We start from the raw sequence: 15,730 nt of genomic DNA, 5'->3' as shown, positions 1-15,730 counted from the left end.
ATTTTAAAACCCAACTCCTCTGGCTCATCCCTTAGAAGGGAAATAACAAGAATGGAATTCCATAGATTTTTCAAGACAGTGTGCTAGTGATTGAGAGGATATGTACTGGAACTGGGGTCCAAGCTCTGCTCTACCACTGCACACTCCTCCAGGGCATAATAGTAGTTATCTTGTACGGTAATTACGAGAATGAAATAGACTAATACTTGTTAAAGCACTTCTTAGCACAGTGCCCAGCATATAGCGAGTGCTCAATATATGGAAGCTATCACTTCCACTACTGCACCCCTTCACTCATTCTTTAAATGAAAAGACCAAGACTCAGTGATTTCCCAGTTGAGTTTCCCCAGCTAGTTGGTGGGTTATATTAAGAGATCAACCAAAACCTGTGGGCTAGCATTCCCTCAAGCAATTTTAGTAGCTTCAGTTGTACCTGTGTTGTAAATCTACATTTTTACATACTGGTTTGCTTCCAAAGGAGAAAGGTAAGATCTTTCCCTCATTTTTGTGTCTCCAGAATATAGCATATAATAGGTACTTAATGAAAGGCCACTAAATTAGTACTGTGTATACATCAAAATGTATGTCAGAAGATACTGAGAAGATATATAAATGAACCTTTACTGAAAAAGTAAGCTTTAAGACAAATCTTAAAAAAATGCGGAATATGAGTTCTGAAGATGCATATGAGCATTTCAGGAAGTGAGAATGTAGAAATGATTTATGTCTCAGCGACAGTAAAAGGATGAACTTAAGTATATCAGAAGACTGTATTAGAAAGCAGTGTGAAACAGTATACATACAATGAAGTCAATTTAGTAAAAATAAAAAATAGTATTTGTCTTATGGGTATAATGGGTGATATTTATTTTTGTCTTTAAAATTTTCTTTACTTTCTATTTGTCTCCAAATGAGCGTGGTAACGTGATCAGGAAAAAAAACTCAACAAATGGCATGAGGGTGATAGGTGAAGAGATTTGACATTGAAAGGAGGAATATGTTAATACACTAGTTGGAAATTTAAGTTTAATTCTACAGGGGCCACTGTAGTGTGTGATATTTAAACTGTTTAAGGAATCCTGATCATAAGGCTGAGAGGGATTGAGGGAGTTGGGCAGGACAAGGGCTCTTGCTGAGTTATGAGGCCCTGGTATAATTTTCATGGATCACTTAAAAAGTGACTGTTTATTTTAATAAAAGTTGGCAGGCAAAAAAAAAAAAAAAATTCTTCCAAGAGTTTAAAGCTTGGGGACCAAAATGATGTTAGTGTTTATGATTCTGACGAATGAGGAAGAGGTTGGAGAGGAGAGACTGGGAAGGAAGACGATGAGATCAAATTTTCAATTTTGTTTTAGATGTTGGGAAGATATCTAAACAGGGAGACATCCTATAGCTAACTGTAGACTCAGGACTGAAGAAAACAGATACATCTGCTAGAGCTGATTTTAAAAGTTTTATAGATCTAAGTGAAGCTATTCAAAAAGAGTCTCAAGCTCAAGATAGCTGGGTTAGGCCTTAGAATGAGAAATAAGAATTAAAATGACTAACACCATTTCCACCACCCCCTTTCATATTGACAAGATAAATTCTGTGACCCTAATAAACAAGAGGGCAAGTAAAAACTCTAATAAATTCATAATGTTTTGGTCCATAGCTATTGCTCACAGATAGTATTACATACAATTAAATCAGAAGAAAAACTAAAATATCCCCTTTATATTTGCTATCAATAACTATCCATTTACCAAGGCAGAATGTGGCAAATATAAATTAATGCAGATTTGTAGTTAAGAGGATGGCAGGTAAGACATTAATGTTTTCACTTTCTTTGCATTTTAACTGAGAAATGCAGACTAAAACTTAAGCTTGGAAAGTTTGTGCATATCTAGCTGGCCAAGAACTTTGAAACAGTACACCACCTGCAACAGAATTTACAGGAAACCTTTATAGAAAGCTTATCGAGTTTCATAAATTGGTATTTATCCTTACTTTAGCTTTGTGAATATATTTACAGCATGGAGAAAATAACAACTGTGGAATTGGGGCCAATAAGACTGAAATCACTATTTTACCTATTTATATCTACCTCTATATCTACATTCTAAAAATCTGTTTGGTTGGTGAGATAAATTTACCAAGTACCCATACTAAAATTCAAGACAGTCCTTGTTGTTACCTTTTAAGGACAAGTATACGTGTTTACTACCAAAGACAACCACTTTTGAAGCGTCATTATAGAGGAACAAATTCTGTTTAACTATTTCTACTTTCTGTGTACATTACATATCCACAATCTGATCTTATAATGAGTAATAATACAGTCTGTATTATTTATAGAAATTAGTGTAAGACAATGATTTCAGCAATACATTACTATTAGACTGAATGCAGACTTACTCAAAACTTTCCTAAGATTTATTATAGATTTGACTGCATTTAAAAGTAATTACAGTTGACCCTTGGACAACACGGGTTTGAACTGTAAGGGTCCACTTATACACAGATTTTTTTTCAATAAGTACAATCTACAGTACTACACAACCAGAGGCTGGCCAAATCCATGAATGTGGAACAGTGAACACGGAGGGCCGACCGTAAAGTTCTATGTGGTTTTTCCACTGCACTGGGGAAAAACCAGTGCTGCTAACCCTTGTGGTGTTCAAGGGTCAACTGTATTCATTAAGACGAATAATAAGGCATATGTTGTCATATAATTTGGCACATATGGTCACATAATGTGATCCTTCTGTAACTTATGAATGTATTATTGCAAATAATTATTTCCTAGTGATCAATAAATGAAGGGAACAGTAAAAACCCTCAAAAACAACTGAATATGGACAAATAACCACGTAATTCGTCTCTACCATTCTTCCCCTCTATTATTGTCCAGGGAGTTGTAAGTGAACTTGGAGCTTTTAGAGCAATCTTTTTTTTTAATTTAATTTTTTTTTATACAGCAGGTTCTTATTAGTCATCAATTTTATACACATCAGTGTATACATGTCAATCCCAATCGCCCAATTCAACACACCACAATCCCCACCCACACGTGGCTTCCTCCCCTTGGTGTCCATACGTTTGTTCTCTACATCTGTGTCTCAACTTCTGCCCTGCAAACCGGTTCACCTGTACCATTTTTCTAGGTTCCACATATATGCGTTAATATACGATATTTGTTTTTCTCTTTCTGACTTCATTCTGTATGACAGTCTCTAGATTCATCCACATCTCTACAAATGACCCAGTTTCGTTCCTTTTTATGGCTGAGTAATATTCCATTGCATATATGTACCAAATCTTTATCCATTCGTCTGTCGATGGGCATTTAGGTTGCTCCCATGACCTGGCTATTGTAAATAGTGCTGCAGTGAACATTGGGGTGCATGTGTCTTTTTGAACTATGGTTTTCTCTGGGTATACGCCCAGTAGTGGGATTGCTAGGTCATATGGTAGTTCTGTTTTTAGTTTTTTAAGGAACCTCCATACTGTTCTCCATAGTGGCTGTATCAATTTACATTCCCACCAAGAGTGCAAGAGGGTTCCCTTTTCTCCACACCCTCTCCAGCATTTCTTGCTTTGTAGGTTTTCTGATGATGCCCATTCTAACCAGTGTGAGGTGATACCTCATTGTAGTTTTGATTTGCATTTCTCTAATAATTAGTGATGTTGAGCATCTTTTCATGTGCTTCTTGGCCATCTGTATGCCTTCTTTGGAGAGACGTCCATTTACGTCTTCTGCCCATATTAGGATTGGGTGGTTTTTTTAATATTGAGCTGCATGAGCTGTTCATATACTTCGGAGATTAATCCTTGGTCCAGTGATTCTAAAAAAGATCTTGCTGTGATTTATGTCAAAGAGTGTTCTTCCTATGTTTTCCTCTAAGAGTTTTATAGTGTCCATTCTTACATTCAGGTCTCGAATCCATTTTGAGTTTACGTCTGTGTATGGTGTGTGTAATTTTCTTTTTTTGTAGTATTTTTGTCTGGTTTTGGTATCAGGGTGACAGTGGCCTCACAGAATGCATCTGGGAGTGTTCCCTCCTCTGCAATTTTTTGGAAGAATTTGAGAAGGATGGGTGTTAGCTCTTCTCTGAATGTTTGATAGAATTCACCTGTGAAGCCATCTGGGCCTGGGCTTTTGTTTGTTGGAAGATTTTTAATCGCAGTTTCAATTCATTACTTGTGACTGGTCTGTTCATTTTCTATTTCTTCCTGGTTCAGTCTTGGAAGGTTATACCTTTCTAAGAATTTGTCCATTTCTTCCAGGTTGTCCACTTTGTTGGCACAGAGTTGTTTGTAGTAGTCTCTCAGGATGCTTTGTATTTCTGCGGTGTTTGTTGTAACTTCTCCTTTTCGATTTCTAATTTTATTGATTTGAGTCCTCTCCCTCTTTTTCTTGATGAGTCTGGCTAATGGTTTATCAATTCTGTTTATCTTCTCAAAGAAACAGCTTTTAATTTTATTGATCTTTGCTATTGTTTTGTTTCTATTTCATTTATTTTCTGCTCTGATGATTTCCTTCCTTCTGCTAACTTTGGGTTTTGTTTGTTCTTCTTTCTCTAGTTCCTTTAGATGTAAGGTTAGGTTGTTTATTTGAGATGTTTCTTGTTTCTCGAGGTAGGCTTGTATAGCTATAAATTTCCCTCTTAGAACTTCTTTTGCTGCATCCCATAGGTTTTGGATCGTCGTGTTTTGTCATTTGTCTCTAGGTATTTTTTTGATTTTCTCTGTGATTTCTTCAGTGATCTCTTGGTCATTTAGTAATGTACTGTTTAGCCTCCATGTGTGTGTGTGTGTGTTACGTTTTTTTCCCCTGTAATTGATTTCTAATCTCATAGTGTTGTGGTCAGAAAAGATGCTTGACATGATTTCAATTTTCTTAAATTTACTGAGGCTTGATCTGTGACCCAAGATGTGGCCTATCCTGGAGAATGTTCCGTGCACACTTGAGAAGAAAGTGTAATCTGTTTTTGGATGGAATGTCCTATAAATATCAATTAAGTCTATCTTGTTTAATGTATCATTTAAAGCTTGTGTTTCCTTATTTATTTTCATTTTGGATGATCTGTCCATTGGTGTAAGTGAGGTGTTAAAGTCCCCCACTATTATTGTGTTACTGTTGATTTCCTCTTTTACAGCTGTTAGCAGTTGCCTTATGTATTCAGGTGATCCTATGTTGGGCGCATATATATTTATAGTTGTTATATCTTCTCCTTGGATTGATCCCTTGATCATTATGTAGTGTCATTCTTTATTTTAAAATCTATTTTATCTGATATGAGTTTTGCTACTCCAGCTTTCTTTTGATTTCCATTTGCATGGAATATCTTTTTCCATCCCCTCACTTTCAGTGTGAATATGTCCCTACGTCTGAAGTGGGTCTCTTGTAGACAGCATGTATATGGGTCTTGTTTTTATATCCATTCAGCAAGCCTGTGTCCTCTGGTTGGAGCATTTAATCCATTCACGTTTAAGGTGATTATCGATATGTATGTTCCTATTACCATTTTCTAAAATGTTTTGGGTTTGTTTTTGTAGGTCCTTTTCTTCTTTTGTGTTTCCCACTTAGAGAAGTTCCTTTAGCATTCGTTGTAGAGCTGGTTTGGTGGTGCTGAATTCTCTTAGCTTTTGCTTGTCTGTAAAGCTTTTGATTTCTCCCTCGAATCTGAATGAGATCCTTGCCCGGTAGAGTAATCTTGGTTGTAGGTTCTTCCCTTTCATCACTTTAAGTATATCATGCCACTCCCTTCTGGCTTGTAGAATTTCTGCTGAGAAATCAGCTGTTAACCTTATGGGAGTTGCCTCGTATGTGATTTGTCATTTTTCACTTGCTGCTTTCAGTGATTTTTGTCTTTAATTTTTGCCAATTTGATTACTATGTGTCTCGGCATGTTTCTCCTTGGGTTTATCCTGTATGGGACTTGCTGTGCTTCCTGGACTTGGGTGGCTATTTCCTTTCCCATGTTAGGGAAGTTTTCGACTATAATGTCTTCAGATATTTTCTCTGGTCCTTTATCTCTCTCTTCTTCTTCTGGGACCCCTATAATGCGAATGTTGTTGCATTTAATGTTGTCCCAGAGGTCTCTTAGGCTGTTTTCATTTCTTTTCATTCTTTTTTCTTTATTCTGTTCCATGGCAGTGAATCCACCATTCTGTCTTCCAGGTCACTTATCCGTTCTTCTGCCTCCGTTATTCTGCTATTCATTCCTTCTAGTGTAGTTTTCATTTCAGTTATTGTGTTGTTCACCTACCTCTTTGTTTGTTCTTTAATTCTTCTAGATCTGTGTTAAACATTTCTTGCATCTTCTTGACCTTTGCCTCCATTCTTTTTGCGAGGTCCTGGATCATCTTCACTATCATTATTCTGAATCCTTTTTCTGGAAGGTTGCCTATCTCCACTTCATTTAGTTGTTTTACTGGGGTTTTATCATGTTCCTTCATGTGGTACGTCGCCCTCTGCCTTTTCATCTTGTCTGTCTTTCTGTGAATGTGGTTTTTGTTCCATAGGCTCTGCAGTACTGTAGTTCTTCTTGTTTCTGCTGTCTGCCCTCTGGTGGATGAGGCTATCTCTAGAGCAATTCTGAAATTTGCGGTGCTTAAGCACCACTTGGAACTTAAGAACAAAGAAACAAAACCAGCGAAAGAAAAACAGAATTGTGGGTTCCACTCCTAGACATTCAGATTTATTTGGTCTGCAGGCCACTCTGAGGAACAACTGTTTTTGAGAATCTCAAGTTCAGAATTCAGAAGTTTAAGAACGGAAGAAATTGTATAGAATCCAACAGGCCACTGTCCCAGCAACCGTTCTCCTACATTGCCAACAATACCCTAATTTTGGATGGGGTATCCAAAGTACAGCCCCTGTACTCGGAGAAGCTGGCGAGGCTTAAGTCCAGAGGTGGGCCCTGGCTGGCTTAAGCCCTGGCACAGTCACTGCTTTAGGGATGACTTTGTAACTCAAGTGCTATCTTCTCCCTGAATGTGAATAAGGAAGTGTAAGTTCCCTGAATGTGAATAAGGAAGTGTAAGTTCCCCATGGCAGGCACTGAACACTGAGAGAAACTATGTCCCTGATGACTTCATTAAGCTCCTCGATCAACCTACCTACCTACAGGCTTCTCCCTAAGAGGATTTATACTTTATAAGCCAATTTGAAATTTTTTAAAATTAATTAATTAATTTTTAAAGTTATTTTTGGCTGCGTTTGGTCTTTGTTGCTGCATGCAGGCTTTCTTTTTTCTAGTTGTGGCGAGTGGGGGCTATTCTTCCTTGCAGTGCGCAGGCCTCTCATTGTGGTGGCTTCTCTTGTTGCGGAGCATGGGCTCTAGGCATGTGGGCTCAGTAGTTGTGGCACACAGGCTTGGTTGCTCTGCGGCATGTGGGATCTTCCCGGACCAGGGCTCGAACCTGTGTCCCATGCATTGGCAGGCAGATTCTTAACTAGTGTGCCACCAAGGAAGCCCCTATAAGCCAATCTGTATTAATTTTTCTGGCACTTGTAACATTAATGAGCTTGGACACAAGAACTCTCTTAGGTACAGACTCCGAGATGGTGCTTATCTGCTTTGACGGTGGTTCTACTGTCCCCCAATATTTTCACTTCACCCTGTTATACCACTTGAAATGCTGCTTTTGGTTTAAAAGCACCTGCTTTAAAAAATGTGTACACTTCTGGGAAGATTAAAGAGCCAGCAGACACTCGACTTTTGACATGAATTTTCCCAAGGAAAGAGTCTTTTTCCTAATGGCAATAAGGTCAGTTATACTGTGTATATGAGAATTATGATGTATGTGAGAGAGGGAGGCAAGAGTAAGAGGAAGAGTGTAATTTTAGAGAACAGGGCCAAGCCTCGGGGAGGTGCTGCAGAGCAGGGCACAGAGCAGCAAGAAGGCAGGAAGAGTTTGGTGAAAGCCACTGACTGATCAAAGAGGGATGAAGCAAGGGAAGAATGTAAAGAAATCAATATGTTTCTAAGTTTGGCCCAGGGTCGTAAGTACTGGCTGCTGCTAGGCTAATTTGCTTCTAGGTCCCCAAACCCAGCAACACTACAGGTTAAACAGTTTTTAATAGGCTAGCCTAGTTAGCCTAGAAACTCAACCACCAACTTATAAATAATAATCCTCTTCTTAAAAACATCAACAGTTCCTACTGCTGTAGAATGAAGACCCACTAAGACTTGGCCTCCTCCACTACACACTCCAATCTTTTTTTTTTAGCTTTATTTTTTATTAGTAATCTATTTTATATATATTAGTGTATATGTCAGTCCCAATCTCCCAGTTCATCCCACAAGCATACCCCCTGCTCTTCCCCACTGTACACACTCCATTCTTGAGCCCTAAGCTCATCAGCTCCCCAAAAAGACTCCCTTTAATGATAATCCTTTTGGAAAACATTCCAAAGTCCAGCTGGAAAAAAAATCATTCCTTTTAATAACGTATGTTTTATCTTTATCATGATCTTTTATTTGTTTGCTTACATAGAATGTCATGATTATGAAATTTCTGCTTGCTTGCTAACGTCTAATAAACAACTTTCTTGAAATCAGAACAGTAGCTTATTAATAATGTAGCCCCCTCAAATTCTTCATATGCATGTGTGTTGAATAGCAAGTCAATTTTAAGTAAAATATTAAAATCCCACGAATGAGATTGAACTCTTAAAAAAATGACCTTTAAACTTCTGGAATACAACTTGACAATAAATCATAAAATTTTATAAACATTTAAGAGATTTAGATGAGCATATATATGATGAAGTTCTAAGGAAATCAGTATTTTAAGTTTTACAGTATGCTTACAATCTAAAGTAAAATTGGTGATAAGGTTAATTTAGCTTTTAAGTTAAATTAGAATTAGCACTGCTGTTTCATGTAGTGATATATGTTTATTAAAATTCATATACTACTCAAATGTGGGGTCCCTATTTCCTTTAAACATGTAATGAAATTACATTTTCTTTAATATTAATTTTGTTTCCTCCTTGGAAGGAAACCTACTTATCTGTAAATCATATTCAAGTCTAATTATCATGTCAATTTGCAGATGGCTTGATAAAGAAAAACAATCACATGCCAAATTTAATCCAGCTCTTTGGGGCCTTTTGTAATTTTGGTTAAGAAATTATGCTTCCATATTTAGCAAAATTGAAAGGAAAAAATTATACCTTATTGAAAGGTAGTCTATTATTAATAGTTATAATAGCAGAAGAGTGAAATAAAACAGATGAATGATTTTTTAATAGTGAGAAAATACAAAATAAATAAGAAACTAAAATGAAAACAACCCAGCTTAAAAGCTCTCAAAATCAAGAAGAGTAACAGCAAAAATGAAGAAGCAGATGAAATGCTTACAGAAATAAGGCTTTTGAGTTGCATAAAAACTTCTTTATAAAAGTCATAATGACACTGACAGCTGCCCACTTCATCGGCTATTCACTGTTTACCAGGAACCTGTCTTTGAAATTTTACCAGGAAGGTGATACTTCCTCTAGGCTTCCATAATAACTGTGTCAATTGTCATATTTACAACACTGCATTATAACTATGACTGTTACTAACATTGTAAAAGCCTCTTCAATGTTGTCTCTGCATCTGTCCTCATCCTACTCTGGTCACAATAATCTTGTGTCTGATCATGTGCCTACTCTGGTCAAAATCCTCCACTGGCTTCTCATTTTACATGGAGTAAAAGTCAGAGTATGACCTATAATGCCCTACACGATCTCCATGCCCGCTCATAGACGCCCTACCATTAAAGCCCTGACTTCATTTATTATCCTCCCTTTGCTCACACTGCCCCAGCCATAGTGGCCTTCGTCTTGTACAGTAAATTTAACAAGCATGCTCCTGCCTCAGGGCCTTTGCACCTACTGTTTCTGCTTCTTGAAACACTCTTCTCCCCATATTCACTTCCTTTGGGTCTCTGTTCAAATGTCACCTGACGGCCCTATATAAAATAGCACTAGCTGTCCCTCGCCCTAGTACTCCCTAATCCTTTTATCCAGTTTTATTTTTTCTCCATTGTGCTTATCACTGTCTAACATATGATATACTGATGTGTTTATCTGCTTTTAGAATCTCTTTTTCTACTAGAATGTAAGCTGCACGGAGGCAAGGACTTTTTGTTCACTTGTATCCCGAGTGCCTGGCACAGAGTTCAATAAATACCTGTCAAATGAACGAATACTCCGTTTAAATGCAGTTCACACCCAAAAGATTTTGAATCCTGATATACTGTGTAGTTACTATGTTTTGGAACATAGTAAGCACTGAACAAATGTTTTTGAATTAGGAAGATAAAGGTAGTCAAGTCCTGCAGTGAAAATACATAAAAATGAAAAAGGTGAAAGTGTGTATCTATAGAATTATATTTTGGCACATACCTGTTTGAATTCTGAATCTTTTCCCACCATAACTTGAAGACTGTAAATAACTGGATCACCTTTCATTGGCTGTAAACACTCCCATGTAATTTCACAAACGTGATCATTTACTTTCTCTATTTTGGGGGCTGTAGAGAACAAATATAAATAAAATCTGCTCTACTTGATTTTTAACATGGCACATCAAACAGACACTTGTTTCAATCAAAATCAACAGACTTTAAAACATAGTTACAAACTTGAAATAAATATTAGTGAATTTTTGAAATTTTCAGAGAAACGGTCAATGGCTAACTCTTATCATCTCCAGGCCATACAATCTACAAGCACTCCAATGGCCAGACTGATTAAAAGATCTGTAAAGATAAGTACTATTTTCCCTGAGCTAAAAAAAGCCAATGGCAGTTCTACAGCATCTTTTATGGTACTTCAAAGAGCATAACTAGAACATGAAATTTTATAATTTAAGAAATCTTCTAAGAGAATGAGTTGAAAAATACACCTAGCTGCCTGACCACATATATGACTGCCTCACTCAATAGTGGGGTACAAAGGTGTTAAAATCAGCAATCTTCTTAAGGTAAAGAGACACTAAACCAGATGAGGGAACAGAAAAATAACTCAGTGAAATCCATCAGCATTATTAGAAAGACTATCAAAGAACAGTCTTGCTAACTATGGATCTGCTTAACAAATGATACATTCAAGTATATGATCCAGGACACTGTACTAGAAATCTTTGTAATTTGTCCTCAGAGGGTGAGGAATTTTAGTATTTTTTACTTTCCAGGGTCATTTTAAAGTAAGAACCCTGCTGAAATTAATTTTAAATATATAATATATACACAAATGTGTGTGTGTATGTAAATTTGATTTAAAAATTCAAGTTAACTATTTATTTATGTTTTGCTAAACAGATGACCTGGCTCTCTCCCTGAAATCCGAATGAAAACAGCAATGACTCAAAACAACCAGAATTGTGATTTTTTTCTTTAAGTAACAATAGTGGAAACAGCAAAAAACCCTATTAGAAAACGAGCCTACCTATTCAGTTTAGTACTTTTATGTTTCTTAAAAAGATCAGTGACAAAAACCAGCACTTGTCTGATGATCAATATGCCAGATAAAATAGCTTTTATTATTAAGTGAAAGTCCCAGTAGGTAGGCTTGTCTAATTTCCTTCTTATAATTTAAATATTGGACACATCCTGGATGATAATTTTTTTTTTTTTGCGGTACACGGGCCTCTCACTGTTGTGGCCTCTCCTGTTGCGGAGCACAGGCTCCAGACACGCAGGCTCAGCGGCCATGGCTCACAGGCCCAACCGCTCCGCAGCATGTGGGACCTTCCCAGACCGGGGCACGAACCCGTGTCCCCTGCATCAGCAGGTGGACTCTCAACCACCGTGCCACCATGGAAGCCCCCTGGATGATAAATTTTAATAGTACAAAAGTACTTTATGAAAAATGCATTTAATTTATTATTAAAGAAAATAACTTGAGGATGTATAACTTACCTTTCAGGGCAGCTGGGACAGATTTTGGAGTAGTGAAAATATATTCTTGGGAAAGAGGACCTTCCCCCGCTTCATTACAAGCTTGAATACAGAATTTATAAGATGTCGACTCATTAAGTCTTTGTACTTTGTATGTATGGCATGGACCTCTGTACAGGGATATAAACCTAAAATGGAAATGACTCCTATGAAAAATAAACCTTGACTACCTTATGAAAAACGTTTAAAAACCACTAAAGAGAAAATAGTTTGGACATTATCTAGGAGTAATAAGTTACTCCTAGGAGTAATAAGTTACTTCTAGAATTTAATGCCAGGAATGGTTTGTCACACAATAAATCTGTGTTTTTTCGGCAGATGATGAAAATCACCGAATTAGTAAATTTCCCAATTTGACATGGTTTCCTGAAAACTTATTGCTAAATTTTTCTCTTCAGGCTTCTGGTATAAGCTTTGTTTCTGACTGCTGTTTTTTAATGTTTACATTTTAAAGGATACTCAGTACATCACAATTTTCAATATAAATTATTTCTAACTAGAGTCATAGGCATACAATTTGTCACATAAAAAAGAGAATTCCCTTTCCCAGGCATAATTTTAATTGATTTGGTGAGGTTTTCTTAAGATTTACATAACAGTATGAGATAATATATAATTTCCCATAAATTATCCACTTGAACTGTTCAATGGAAAGTTTAACATCATATATGTTATCCGTATGCTGAATGTTCCCCAAATTTTTGATTGGCTATTTAAAAAATTTTTGGAAACTGAGGAATGAATAATGAATACTCATATAGTTCTAACAGTCTGAAAACTGTAGTTAGATTAAAAATGAAAAAATATTTAATAATCTTTAGTAAGAGTATTTCCAAGAAGCAGTAATTAGATAAGCCTTGCCTTTTGAATCTGCAATTTTTTTTTTTTTTTTTAATGATAGGAAAACAACCAGTGAAAAAAACACTGTCGAAAAAAGCTGAACGATGATAAAACCTGTGGTCAGGGAACAGCTGAGGTAGCATTCTGACATGATCCCACAGCAAGTGTAAAGAGTTATGAAAAGTCAAAAGAAAGTAACTAAAGATATTAAATTGATTTAGTGCATTAAGTTTATATGGTAAATTTACCGTATCATAAAACGTTTTAATTTATTTATTTTCCACAGCCAAAGACCATACCCCATACCCTACAACAATTCTCTAGATGCTAGCTAAATATTAATTATGGCTAAAATTCTAAAATAAGAATATAAACTAATATAATCTATACTTAATAGAATCTTTGTTCTATTATCTTTCAACCAAACACCAATTAAACCTGTTTCCAGTAAATCTTCTTGCACTACCCCAAATGTAAATGCTAGAAAGGGGATAAAAATAAAGAATTAATTAACCTAACAGTAACAATATATATTAAAGATAAATGGCTATACCAAAAATCTGTGGCAAGGCAAAGAATTTCCTTCCAGAGATAAGGCTACAAACAGTACATAAAATTCTGCCAAGAATAAAGGTGAACATTCATAGACGCACAGATTTCACGAAATGATCAATACTATTTGCTCTGTGTAATGCTTTTACTGTTGATACAGTATGTTTAATTCTGTATGCTATTTTAAATGTGTAAGTACTTCTGATAGAGAGTACTTATATACAAGTACCTTGAATATTCCATTATTGAATACTTGGCTAAGAGTAATCTTGGGAAATACTGTCCCTGGTACTCTGAATCTATCAGACATACAAATTATTTCTAATAAACTGAGTGAAAAAGCAAACAAATAAAAAAGAAAAACCAACAGAAAAACCCACCAAATTCTTAAAAGATTAGAGTAACGGCTGTGAAAGATATATGGGCATTGTTTATTTTGGATATAATATCAATAAATTACCCCAGACTGGAATTTGAATAATTTACACCACAATTATTTTGAATAACACTATAATTCAAATGCATGATTTAGTGGGGTAAAATATGGCATGGATGTAACGAGACTGTAAAGGATGGTAGCACAGAGAAGAACCTGAGTAGCCAGGGGACTGGACTATTTATTCAGAGAGTCTAAGATCTGATGGTGAGGAAGTAAACTACTGCATTCACTTAGTGTGCAGGCCCTGTGATGGTGTGGAGGAGGGTGAGATATAATCCCTGCCTTCAAGGATCTCAAAGGCCTTAAGCCAATCAATGATTTACTGTAAAAACTGTCTCTTGCTGGAAATAAGCACTGAAGAGATTATTTTCCAGCACAGATTACGTTTCTTTTACTAGCTTGAAGAGAGGAAATGGGTTAGAGATGAGAGCCAAATAATAGTTCCCCTAATTTTTTCTCTCTTGCATCACCCCTAATTTTTTCTCTCTTGCATCCCAATTATAAACAGAAAATCTTCATTATGTCTTCTGATGTTTCAAAAATGGCATACTTGAAAATTATTTATGAGACTTCTAACTCTGTTTTTTAAAACTTAATTTATTTCTATTGTTAAAAAAATTTATGTACTTAAGACCTGAGAAACTATATAAAGAAGCAATTAGAAACACCTACCTTCCATTCTTATCCTCCATCTGAAGGTGGTACTGAACAGAATCTGTCGACAATGTCTTTGGGGTTCCTTCTCCCCACTTCAGTTTAAGGTTCTGGTGGCTGAAGGCAACACATTCCAGACGAGGTGGATCAGGAGGGAGGGGTTTAGTTTTTAATTTTATCATGTGGCTGAAAGGACCAGCTCCAAGGCTATTCAAGGCTTGAATTCGTATTCTAAGTGCCGTATTAAAAAAAAAAAAGAAAAAGTTTAGTTTATGATTATTCTATTTAAAGTGTCCCTCTGGTCTAGGCAAAAATTAACATAGTTTTTACTGTGTACCTGTATGTTGTATCTGGTTGCAAATTGTCTAGAATGTAGCTTGTAACCTTTCCCACAGTCAAGGGCTGTTTATCTCCAAAGTCTATGCTGTAGGCAAGGATTTCTGAACCATGATCACAAGGCTTTTCCCAGCTTACTGCAAGGCATGTAGACGGTGAATAATTGGGATTTTCTATATCATCATCACTTACTTCTTGAAGACAAGTCACAATACCAGGAACTGATGGTGGAGTCACACAGGCTACTACTTCACTGAAAGGGCCTGCACCCACAATACTCAGAGCCTACAAATTAACAGAGCCCAAAAGGTAAAGACGCGATCATGAAAATGCTCACAAGACGCAAAACTCTGGATAGAGTGACAAGGCCCTGACGACCTTTACCTGGACTCTGCAATAATAGGTAGTTGCTGGTGAAAGTCCTTTTAATTCATAACTGAGACCGGGCCCACAGTAACATATCTGCATACTTCCTTCAACTCCTCCCCACTCCAATCGATATTCAGTGACATCAGTTCCATTACTCAAAGGGACCTTTAAATTAAGAAGAGGATAAAGGTCTTAAGTCCTGACATGATTAAATAGCTTTTGGGCAAAAATGTTCTTTACCTGAGCATATAAAAAACTGAATTGTTTTTGGATTTTTAAAAAATGTTTAACAGAATTTAAACTGTTCAATATTACATTTTTATTCATTAAGGCCACCTGAATTTAAGATTTGTCAAAAAGTATAACTTTGTTTTCAATTAGAAGTAGAAATATCACTGAATCACTTTAGAAAGAGTACTTTAATGTAAATATACTTCAAAACAATTCTATTAAGTAATATAAATGTTAAATTGTACAAGGACATTTTCTTTGTTAAATTTCAAAGGAAAATGAAAACGTAATTATATTATTGATTATTACTATATGCAATACATATACTAGAGATAATAAACATAAGAGAAATAGTATTATAGTAAT

The 15,730-nt window shown here is 36.1% G+C and overlaps 1 protein-coding gene across 4 annotated transcripts in view; it reads right to left on the bottom strand.

The window, feature by feature from the left end:
* The window catches only part of FNDC3A (fibronectin type III domain containing 3A), a 160,156-nt gene that overhangs the window by 3,035 nt on the left and 141,391 nt on the right, over positions 1–15,730 (bottom strand). For all 4 annotated transcript variants that reach the window (XM_024755384.1, XM_024755383.1, XM_024755385.1 and 1 more), the window contains 5 exons: positions 15,149–15,298; positions 14,766–15,049; positions 14,447–14,659; positions 11,905–12,071; positions 10,388–10,515 (listed from right to left, as the gene is read on the bottom strand). In XM_024755384.1, coding sequence (XP_024611152.1) covers positions 10,388–10,515; positions 11,905–12,071; positions 14,447–14,659; positions 14,766–15,049; positions 15,149–15,298 — 942 coding nt within the window. The remainder of the gene's footprint in view (positions 1–10,387; positions 10,516–11,904; positions 12,072–14,446; positions 14,660–14,765; positions 15,050–15,148; positions 15,299–15,730) is intronic.

The sequence above is a fragment of the Neophocaena asiaeorientalis genome, unplaced genomic scaffold (genome assembly GCF_003031525.2).
Source record: "Neophocaena asiaeorientalis asiaeorientalis breed wild unplaced genomic scaffold, Neophocaena_asiaeorientalis_V1.1 scaffold59, whole genome shotgun sequence".
Taxonomy (NCBI): domain Eukaryota; kingdom Metazoa; phylum Chordata; class Mammalia; order Artiodactyla; family Phocoenidae; genus Neophocaena; species Neophocaena asiaeorientalis.
The sequence above is the reverse complement of the archived record's forward strand: the minus strand, read 5'-3'. Positions and strand labels throughout refer to the sequence as shown.